The sequence below is a fragment of the Sinocyclocheilus rhinocerous genome, unplaced genomic scaffold (assembly GCF_001515625.1).
Source record: "Sinocyclocheilus rhinocerous isolate Xijiao unplaced genomic scaffold, SAMN03320098_v1.1 scaffold953, whole genome shotgun sequence".
Taxonomy (NCBI): domain Eukaryota; kingdom Metazoa; phylum Chordata; class Actinopteri; order Cypriniformes; family Cyprinidae; genus Sinocyclocheilus; species Sinocyclocheilus rhinocerous.
The window spans coordinates 99,309-110,950 of NW_015643169.1; the positions used below are offsets into that span (position 1 = coordinate 99,309).

Below are 11,642 nucleotides of genomic sequence, written 5' to 3' on the forward strand. Positions count from 1 at the left end.
TTGTGATTCTTACACGTTTTGTTCATCATGATAATCTTCACAAATTAACACGACTTTTGAAGTCCAGTCACCAGAAGTAAAAAGGTCAACAAACTACACAACGGTCACATGATTTCAGCGTTACCACTGATAACACTTCTAATAACACTTTTAGTCTTTAAAAACATTTCCCTTGAAAGTCTGAGTTGGAATAGTTTGTAAGAGCAGCATTATAAACACACTGAGGCTGTGAAAGCGACTAGTGAGTAGATGTTTTTCTGTTCAGCGCGATATCATTTAATGTCCCTGTCAACCTCTATAGACCTATCTTGCCACTTGTTAACAACTGCCTTTTTCAACACAAATAAAATTATGTAGTAAAAAAAAAATCACAAGGGGGTTTTACTGATGTATTTTATGTCTTAGCATAAAATGTGAAAATATCTTGAGCTTGTGTTTAACCAGGCATTTAACCAAAAACCCATTTAAAAAACCACTGACTACAGGACGATGGAACCTAAAGTGCTAAAATGCTAACTCGTTTGGATTTGGCCTACAAAAATATGTCATGCCTGCAGCCCTCTATTAAGCTGGAACGTGCACTTGTAGCCATTGAGGAAGGCCAGAGGAAGTGCACCATACTGTAACTGTACCGGGATTGACAGGACGTCATGTCCCTTTCTGTACGGTGTGCGTCTTCCTAGAGTACCGTGAGTAAAGCTGGCATTCAAAGTCTCTGTTAGTGGCGCTGTTGGTGTTAAAGTCTCCTCAGATTGTGCTCTTCCTGACAGGAACCTCGTTTGAGACTCATGTCGTCCAGAGTTATTTCACCCTTGCGGCCTCTCCGCCGCTCGCCCTTCACAACCACCTGTAATGGCATGAATCAAATAACACCAATGCTGGTTTTCAGCCGACCTGCTCTCAAATGGTGATGTGAGATTTTTCAGTGTTGACACTTACGCTTTCTAGCCCATTGCCCCAAATGGTGATCTGCGTCGACCTCCAGCCGTTTCCTCCCGTTCGACCCCAGACAGCGGGACTGTGCTGCCGTTCCTTCTGGACGAACACCTGCACCATGCCAACGTGGTGCCCCGCCATGTTGTGTCTGAAGGCCAGGCACAGGTTCCCCTCGTTCCAGGGCATCGTCAGGGGGAGGATCAGCTGAGCGCCACGCCCACCTCTCTTCTCTCCGCCCTCTGAGATCGTCAGGTACCGCCCACCTGACATAGACCAAGGCAAATTTAAAGGATGAATTTATTCAGAAAACAGGAAATGACATTACAAAGAGGACCTTTGTAGACCCTCAAGGTCAACAAATTGTACCTTGATGTTTTAAAAAAAATGTAATTATTAAAAAGTGTATTTGAAATTTTTGTACTTTATATCAAATGTTCACCACACTTGACCTTTCTAGATTCATCAAATGAAAATGTCTTGAACACATTATGAAGTTTTTTATGAAGGTATGAAATAAAACATTATGAAAATTCAGCATGAAACATGAATACAAAGATTTGAATGGCCCTGCAGCTTTTTAATTATTATTTTTTATCATCCGAGACTTTCTCTTGTCATTGACCTAATAACATTTTATTTAAAAATAAATAAATAAAAATAACAGTGAAAAATGGTCCATACCTAAAGGATCTGCTGTTGTCTCCCAGTGAAGGTCTCCCTCTCTGCGCTGGATCCATCCACAGAGACCGTGGTCAAAAGAGCAGCTCAGATGTCCAGTCTCTGTGGAAGATCACACAATTACTCAAAAATTCAGATGACAAGAATTAGAATGCAATTTTAGAAATTACTTTGAACTACAAAAAAAAGTTTTATCATGAAATTAGCATAAAAAATACTAATTTTTTCAATATGAACATTCACAATTAGTGTGGGACATTAACTTTTTTTTTCCAGCAGCAGCAGGATTGTGCACAAATTTTATTGAATAAATGAGGAAGCAAACAATTGTAGAATTTAAATTTTAAGGAGGGATTAAAATGAAATAAAATGTAAAGAAATACACAAGAATTTCATTTTTCATTGTACTCAAATTGTAGAATGTAAGTTACACAAAATATGGGGTATTTCCATACATTTAATGAATTTTACTTTTATGGAATAAAGAATATTCTGTAACACTTTACAATAACTATGATTAATTAATGCGTTAGAAGATTTTTTTTTTTAATGTTTGTTCATGTTAACCAATGTAGTTAACTAAGGTGTAGCGTCTGGACCAATCAGACACACCATTTTTCATTTGATTTAACAAATCAATTATTCATGGTGTAGGAGTTGTATAGTAAGAAAGTTATTTCCCTTAACCAGGAAATTAACGTTCTTAGAATTGACAGACAGTTGACCCTGAGAGGTCAAGTAAATATCTACAGCGGATCTAAATATTTATAATTAATTATAACTAGTTATGATTAATTATTCATATTTCCCCATGAATGAACTGATTCGCTACAAAGGTTAACCAAGGAATTATTGCCAGATATTCTAAATTACCACAAATGTATTTATTTATTTCTTTGCTTGTTTGTTCATTTATTTATTCATTCATTCTGAAAGCAATGTACACTCTCAGAAAAAAGGTACAAAAGCTGTCATTGGGAGGTACATTTTGTTTTATATATTTCAATACTTTTGTACATTATGGCATATTAGTACATATAAGCTACATATTTGTTACCTTTTTAGCTGGCATTTTGGTAAAAGTCTGTCAGTTTGGAGGAATATGTCTTCAGAATTAAAGTAATTCAAATATATAAAAGGAAATAAATACACAGTTAGTTCAAATTAATATTGTGCTCGGAAACCTATTTGAAAAAAATAAAAAATCTAATTTGTTTCCAATCAATGGCCTGTCTTGACAGATATCAATGCTATATAGGTCGCCCTCCACACTGGTAGATAACAGAATAAAGCATGTGACTGGTGGCGGGTGTTAATTTCACACCCTGTTTGCAAACAATCAAAATATTGGTTAAGGCTCTAAGCTGGTATTCCCAATGTTACGGGTTCAATTCAAGAAGCCCATTAACTGAGATCCTCTCTAATCATCATGGCCCTGAGCAACACACTGAACAGATTGCTCCAAGGGAACTGCCCTTGCAAGCCGCGTAAGTGAAACTGCTAAATGAAAAGTAACTCAGAAGTGTGCTATTCCTGAATTTCCCACAGGGATCAGTGAAGCGTAGGTTATTTTCATGAAGGCCTATGAAAGCTGTTCACCTCACACCACTGAGCCAATTCATCTGGAGTGACATCATACGTCAAGATACCTACAAGCTGCCTGTGAGGCAAATAACATTACAAACATACAGTCTCACTGTGTTCCCATACAGTACAGTATGTCTGTTTCTATATATCTACAGACTGCAGCAATGATCAAACAAAGCAAAAATAAAAGCAGCCGTCTCTTACCTGGGTCATCCTTCAGCTCCTCTTCTGTGTTGCCCAGTTCAATGTCTAAATCGATACCCAGCACATTGTTCTGCCCATGAGCTCGTGGTACTAGAAGGGAGAAAAGAAAACAAAGAGTTTAGACTATAGTGATTCCCAACCATGAGTAGGCAATTAATTTTTTGCAAATATTATGTATGCAAGAAAATATTTATATTTATATATATATATATATATATACACATATACACACATGCTGAATATGACATATGACAACTAAATGGCATTGCTTAAGTGCTGTTTACTGCATCAGTAAGATACTATATTGTGAATATAGTAATGACTAAAGGGCTTGCACAGCCTCTTGTGCCTTATGGCTTAATTGAAACAAATAAATGTTGGGGACAAGACAGTTATTCCCTCAATTATTTAACCCATAACCGAAATACAGACTTTATGGAGGATTGGTGACACGTGAGAGTGTGTACATCAAATATATAGTAGGATAACAGCTGGAAGGAAGTCAAGTCTGTGATTAGTCTATTGATTTCAATTATCCCTCAAGCCTTTGCTTGTGAATCACTATGTGCAGCCTGTCCTCGAACCTAATAAGAACATGTAGTAAACCAACTTCTCCCTAGGGTTGTTTCCAAACCCTGCAGGTGTTCATGTTGGGGCTGTACAACTTTGACATGCTTGTTATTGTTTCTAATTGATTAAGGAGACATAATTATACTTCATCCCTAGGAGTCTTGCTTTATTTCCCCACTGTTATTTTCAGAGGCATCATTATTTATTAGGCCTATTTGAGCCCTCGAAGGCAGTGCAGAGTATCTGATTTATGTCCTGAGGCAGGGCCGACTGGTAATGTAATCTCTCTAGGTGTCTTCTGTTTTCATTAGGTGCTGTCAACTGGATTGGAGGCTTTGGGATGCAATTTGCTTCCCTGAAAAATCTGCCTTGTGGGAAGCCCAAGATATGCCTAAAAAACGTTTATGAACATGAAGGAAACAACATAGTCCTTTGGGCCTGGAAATGGTTTTCTTGGATAGATCCAAAGGCCTTCATGGCCCAGTCCCAAATGATGCACTCAGCGGTTCTCATCTGAATTCACACATTGGTTACAAAACGGAACATGGACTGTTGGGTAGACTAGTGCGAGCTCAGCAAAGAGTGCACTGAGGTGGCATAGAGGCACTTGGGAGTATGCTTCTGAATCATAAATTGATATGGGACACCCTATGGTATTATAGATTTCACAGAGAAGCATGTGTAGAGGTCGTAAGATTACATCAAAAGACAACATCAAGTGAACGAAAGGGCTTTAAAGCAAGTGAGTTGGCAGCTGTTTCCTAGCTCCAATCTACCTGAACATGGGAAAACTCCTGAAATCAAATGTTTGTTAAGTTTTCGTTTCAATAACATGGCAAATCAGCAATAATATCTGATAAAACTCTGGCTCAATTCAGGCTCAAAAGACTTTCAGGTTGCTTCAACTAATGTAGGGGTGACCAATCTTGCTCCTAGAGGTCCACTGTCCTGCAGAGTTTAGCTCTAACCCTAACTGTACTTGAATCAAGGTATTCAGACTCACATCAATCTTTCAGGCAGGTATGTTGGGATACGTTGGAGCTAAACTCTTCAAGATGTTGGCCCTCCAGGACCAGGACTGGACACCTCTGGTTTAGCTTCAATCCTAATTAAAGACCTGGACCAGCTAATCATGTTCCTCAGGATCTAGTAATCTCCAGAACTACTAGAAAGTTCCAAGTTAGTTGGGGCAGTTCAAAACAAAACTCTGCAGGACACTGGCACTCCAGGAGCGAGATTGGACACCCCTGTACAGTACATGCACATTCTACAGTAAAGCTGCAGTCACATTTACTGCTGTTTGGCACATTTTCAGCTAAATCCAGTCATTTCTATAGGAATCCAAGTGATCAGCAATTTTGTGTGAGACCGATAGAATTCCCCATGCAGATTTGGCAAAGGGTTTAAGTTTGTTACTTTCTTGTTTTAAAAGTAACTTCTGGGTGAGTCTACCAAATGTCATTAATTTGACCACACTTTAAGACAGAGGGATTGTGACTGAATCTGAATAATACTGAAGCAGATTTACTTACTGTGAACGTCCCCTCTTTGTTTCTGGGTAATGTCTTTGATGCTGTTATCAACTGGCGTCACAAACGGGATGAAAGGTCTGCGTGTTGGGATAAAGGGAACCACCGCTGTAACCACCGGTGCTTTTGTAGTAGTTGTGGTGGGTTGCTGGCGGGACGGGACCTTAGGTTTGGTAGTCACCACCACAGGGGGTTTACGTGTCGGGATGAGAGGCCTTTGGGTGGTGGTCGCTGGGACTCTTGCTGGAGGGGTGATTTTTTTGGTTGGAGGAGGTTTGGTGGTGGTGGTTGTTGTTGTTGTAGGTGAGATCCGTTTAGCCGTCACTGGTGGTCTGATTGTTGTGGTGGTCCTCCTTTGGTCTGAGCCTGGAATTTTATTGCCCCCTTTATTATTGTTGCTCGGCGTGGTCTTTCCAGGACGTGGCGGGTCAATTACCACCTTTGGGATAGCTAAAAGGAGAACAAACAGGATTCTTGGTTTAATTTGAAGTTAACATGAAATTAAAAACAAGTTTCAACCAAGTCTTTTTCCTCGTTGCATAGGTTTAAACCTGGCCTAGCTGGCATTCAGATGGTTTAACCCTTAAAGACCTAGAACTATTTTGGACTCGCCTGTAATTTTTTCGTCAAGTTGGTCTCCAAATTTTATTTTTATATTTTAAAAATATACAAATCTTTTATATATTTATTTATTTATTTACATTGCTATACATGGTTAAGTGTTGTTAAAGTAATAATACACCATCTGGACTGACCAGCTGAAAAGTGGCAAGAAATTTTTTTAAAACAAACCAAAGGACCAGCTTAATCAGGCTGAGACCAGCTAAGACTGATGTAACAAGTTTAAGCTGATTTAAGCATTTTTTTAATATTCACATATTTGTCAAGACCATTTATTAAATTTTCCCCCTTTTTTGTGTTGTATGTTTGAGTTACTCTAGCTATGCAATTCATCATAATTCTCTCAAATATAAATTATAATCAGAAAAAGACCATTCATTTTGACATTATGAATTTAGGCTCCAGTAGAAATTTCAGCATTCATTTTAAATAAAAATAAAAAGGACGGTTTCAGCTCATGTGTACAATGAATGCATGAAAGCCATCCATCACATTCAACATGAATACCAGAAGTGTAAAGTTAAACCCTCGTGCTTGTGTCGTCCTTAAGGAGGAAACACTAAAGGAATGAATGTGACAATGCTATCTCAGGTTTCACAGGAGTTTTGATATACGATTCCCAAAATGCCAGTAATTCAACCCTTTCAGCACTTCTGAGTTACACCTGGATGAAAGTTTCTAGACCAGGTGCTGAGGAGGGATGTGTTGCCTCATTGGTTTAACATTGATTAAATCAGGTGTCAGACTCACGACAACTGTATTTTTGTCCAATTAACAAATAATAACAAGATCAAGAAGACTGCAGCGGTGCAGGCATAACGCTACACAGATCAAGCTGCTGACAGTGGTGTGTAAAAGCAGCAGAGAGTGCACAGTTGTGATGTCATGTGACGCTCACAGTAAGTCTCTTTGTTCTCGAAGATTAAAAACATGGCAGCTATCAACCTCAAGTCACTCCTGACAAAAGGCACAGCAGACAAAAGTATTCCAGACAGGGAGATGATTCACAAGACTATATATAGAGAGAGATTTTCTTTCATTAGATCTAAAGTATTACAACAACAACAACAACAACAACAACAACAACAACAACAACAACAACAACAACAACAACAACAACAACAACAACAACAATGTCAGACTCACGACAACTGTATTTTTGTCCAATTAACAAATAATAACAAGATCAAGAAGACTGCAGCGGTGCAGGCATAACGCTACACAGATCAAGCTGCTGACAGTGGTGTGTAAAAGCAGCAGAGAGTGCACAGTTGTGATGTCATGTGACGCTCACAGTAAGTCTCTTTGTTCTCGAAGATTAAAAACATGGCAGCTATCAACCTCAAGTCACTCCTGACAAAAGGCACAGCAGACAAAAGTATTCCAGACAGGGAGACGATTCACAAGACTATATATAGAGAGAGATTTTCTTTCATTAGATCTAAAGTATTACAACAACAACAAATTCCTTTAGCCATATACTATTAAACTTTGAAATAATCACCAGGAAATTATTGCCAGCAATTTTTTTTATATTTCATTTTATTTATTTTTTTCTAAACCATATATACCCAGACATGTAATTTCTCTCTTTTAAATTGTTGTTCATTTCAGACAATAAAACATTAACAGTAAAAGAAAATTAATAGATGTATATGTATATAGACACTAATGTTAAAAAATTTGGTGTCTGTACATTTTAATAAGTGTAATAAACACTTGAGTATGTATTTTGGATGTTTTCTTTCCACTAGTCTGAAAGAAGTTATGGAAGCAAAATCTAAAAATTGACCAGTGCATGAAAAAGCAGTAATTTTGCCTGTAGTGTTTTACCTTAAGAGGCAGTGGTTTGCAACTAGATCATGTCATTACTTTATTGCCATCCTCCCATATAAGTCAGATCAGTCTTTGGCACAAAAAGGCCTGTAGCTCCTTCAGAGTCCATCAATCTCCTGGCAGCGTCTGTGATCAGCCTTTTGCTTGGTTATCTCCTTTCCAGGGACGACTGTATGCCTTCCACCTCTTAATGATAACCTTGCCTCAGCTCTTGTGCTTGAAAGCCTTTATACTAATGACTCCTGACTTAAGCCTTTCCAAACCTTTATCTTGAAGTGCTTTTGAAAGCACCGTTCCACCTTATTTTACTTTATACAGCTGCTTTTAATCTAAATTAATCAAAATCACCGCAACTGAGAACAGATGGGGACCAATTAAATTGTTGCCCGAGTTGTAATGTGATTAGTTTATGCATGGAGTGTGTTCGTTTATCCAAATTAGTTATTTTTATGGATTTCTGTATCCACTGTAGCATTGCAGATTGTTCATAAATAAAGGCTCCAAAAAGAAACATTTTTCCTCAAAGAATCTTTCAGTGATCAGTTCTTAAAAGAACCATTTTTTTTTCTAAGTCTGAAGAACATTTTAATAACCTAAAGAACCATTTTTCACTATAAAGAACCTTTTGTTTTATGGACGTTAAAGATTCTTCATGGAACCATAGATGGCAATAAAAAACCTTTGCTTTTAAGAGTGTAGCGAGCTCTTAAGATGCAATCGCAGTAATTCTTTGGTTTGCATACTTACGTTTGCAGTCGTAGCCCACACCTCTGTAGTCATCCTTACACTTGCACTTGAATGAACCAGGTGTGTTATAGCAGGTGGTGTATGGACCACACTGGTGTTGATTTGAAGAACATTCATTCACATCTAAAAAAAATAATTAAAACACAAAATATCAGCTCTTTGAGATCAGGCAGATTTCAAAATAAAAGTCATAGTCTCCCTTCTAAAACCTAGCGAGCTACAATACCATTCAAACGTTTGGGGTAAGCAAGATTATTTTGTTTCTCGATGGAGTCTCTTATGCTCACCAAGGCGGCATTTATCTGATCAAAAATACAACAAAAAGTAATGTCGTGAGAAATTATTATGCGAGAGGAATGCCAAAATGCCATTTACTGCCTGAATTTCACAATGACAATTTTCAGAATTTGAACACTTATGAGACTTATTGCAAAAAAAAAGATGCTTATTGCATGCGATTAGTGGATGGGTACGATTTTGTTCACACATCAACTGAAAACAGCATAGTCTAAAACATCAATCGTGGGATTTAACCGATAACCGTTAATCAAAACGAAGATTGGTTAAAATCAAGAAGTCGATATTGTTAATCCAGCACTAACATCCACACAACTGACATATTTTGTTACTCCTGTTGTAGTTTATCCACATTGTGTGCATGAAATAGACACTGATACCCTCAAAATGCACCATTGGAGAAGCGCTAATTAAACATCACGGTTTTATTTATTTATTTTCCTTTTTCCTATTTCAGACAAATATTTGCGGTTGCCAAAATTTTGATGCATGACTACTTGGCATAGTACTAATTGGGTAAGAAAAGCTCTTTCGATTATCTAAAACAAGATATAACAATAATGCTCCATTTTTGAACAGGCATTTTTTCTCAGTGCATTATGGGAATATCGTGTCTGTGAAGGATACATGCAATAATTTTACACTGCTCACTAGTGCTGGGCGGTATACCGGTTTATACAAAATACCGGTGTTTATTTTTGTTATGATATGAATTTTTAAAACACCGCAATACCGGTGTATGTCGCTTAAACAACTTTCGGAATGCGACACTGTTTGAGAGGGGTCCTTTTTCACTTTTGCACTGTGGTGAGGGGACAGCTGTATGTGTTACTAAGCGTGAAAGTTCCGAAACTGCTCACTTTTTGAAAGCAAACCTTTGAGACCTGAAAATGCCTCATACAGGCAACTCACTAAGTTTTGGAACAGAGCGATCTTGTTATCTATTTATAAAACTGAAAACCGTCAAATGTTGTTTAAAACAACTGGCACTAGGCCTATATTATTTCAAACCTGAACTTGGCACAAAATGTCTGCGGTTGGCAGGAATGTGAGTTAAGTTTAAAAAGATTTTTTTAGATAAAGCTCTAGACAGAAGCAAATTTTTCAGTATTTCAGAATCTTCAAATCAAATAAAGACTACTAAATCACATTGTTTGAAAGGTTTCTGGCTGTCAGTGAATGTAATGACAAACACATCCTCTGCATTCACTCAGAACCGCTCACCTGTACACTGATATTTCCCGTTGATGTACTGCAGATCGAAGCCATCATGGCACTTGCAGATGTAACTCCCAAATGTGTTGATGCACTTACGGAAACGTGGACAAACCGCTTGACCTGTGGCACATTCATCCACATCTGCAAAACAAACACACTGATCCATTATTTCTCCACTCTTTTGCAAGCTCCTCAGGTTCAATTAAAAAGGTCTCAGTGAATTAAACTCTAGTTCTTGAAGTTTTCCAGTCAAATTCATTACTACTGTTATTCATGATCTGTGAATGTACACGTTGCATAATGCTGTCAGGATAAATTTTTGAGATGTTTACTGGCTCTTTGCACATTATTATTCCTTACATACTTTGATATTTTGTGTTGGCATATGCTGCATTTACTGTTTAGCTTAATTGCGATATGCATCAAGCAGTGTGTGAATGCTCTGCAGGAGTCTGAGAGCAGCGTGCAGCAAACTCGACACTTATGTGTGCGTGTACAGACATCCATCGAACACAAGCTGCCCTCCTCGGAGCAATAAAAGTCCTCTGCTGAAATACCTGAAGAGTTGAACACCTGTGCTGTGAAACATTAAGATGGTCAGTCTCTGATTGATGGTCCCCTTTTAAAAAACTCACACTCTTTTCTACGCTCCCCTCCTCATAGCCTCCAGATAAAAGGCAGAAAGGTGGGAAACATGTAAAGAGTGGAGCTAGACATATGTGCGCGCCACAAGTTAACTGACTCAATTTGTCGCATTCCGTTTGTGATTTAGTGAACTGTGTGGTTAAGATGTGATTCTTATAAATGTTTATGTAAGATGTGGTCTCTGAGACTATGGCATGCCATTAAACCAGTCATTAACGATTGCCACAATGAAATTTCCAAGCACTTAAAGCATAATTACCGGATCAAAAAGAAAGAAGCACAGCTCTGTTGTCAAGGAGGTTCTGTAGCAGGTGCGCAGCCATAAATTAAAGTGTTTTGTGATACTTCGTAATAGTAAAATTGTCATCTTCTCTGACAGCCACAAAAACAAAACAAAAATACAGTGCAATTCAAGATAGACCTATACATTTTATCAGTATGTTCCTTCCCTGGAAATGGCATTTCTAGCATTATATATTATATATATTTAAATCTGTCATTAAATGCATTAAAAATAAAATATATAAGAACTCAATTATTATTAATGTATTATTAAGTATTATATATCATAATATAGTTACACATAATGATTATGTAAAATACATAATATAAACAGTAATATATATATATATATAATAACTGTTTATAGCAATGGCATTTATTAAGAAAAAAAGGGTCTATAAATGTTTTATAATAATAATAATACTTATATAAAATATATTACATGCAATAAAATGTATATATTTCTTTATGTATATTTTTATTTTATTTATT

At 37.3% G+C, this 11,642-nt stretch overlaps 1 protein-coding gene across 5 annotated transcripts in view; it reads right to left on the minus strand.

Annotated features, from left to right (window-relative positions):
• Positions 1 to 406: 406 nt before the first annotated feature.
• Positions 407 to 11,642, minus strand: part of LOC107757009 (nephronectin-like) — a 48,719-nt gene continuing 37,483 nt past the window's right edge. For 4 of the 5 annotated variants that reach the window (XM_016574335.1, XM_016574340.1, XM_016574336.1 and 1 more), the window contains 7 exons: positions 10,230 to 10,364; positions 8,709 to 8,831; positions 5,508 to 5,954; positions 3,406 to 3,495; positions 1,618 to 1,716; positions 940 to 1,199; positions 407 to 847 (listed from right to left, as the gene is read on the minus strand). In XM_016574335.1, the coding sequence (XP_016429821.1) occupies positions 737 to 847; positions 940 to 1,199; positions 1,618 to 1,716; positions 3,406 to 3,495; positions 5,508 to 5,954; positions 8,709 to 8,831; positions 10,230 to 10,364 (1,265 nt within the window). In that variant the 3' untranslated portion in view covers positions 407 to 736. The remainder of the gene's footprint in view (positions 848 to 939; positions 1,200 to 1,617; positions 1,717 to 3,405; positions 3,496 to 5,507; positions 5,955 to 8,708; positions 8,832 to 10,229; positions 10,365 to 11,642) is intronic. The other variant, XM_016574339.1, reaches the window with a different exon arrangement.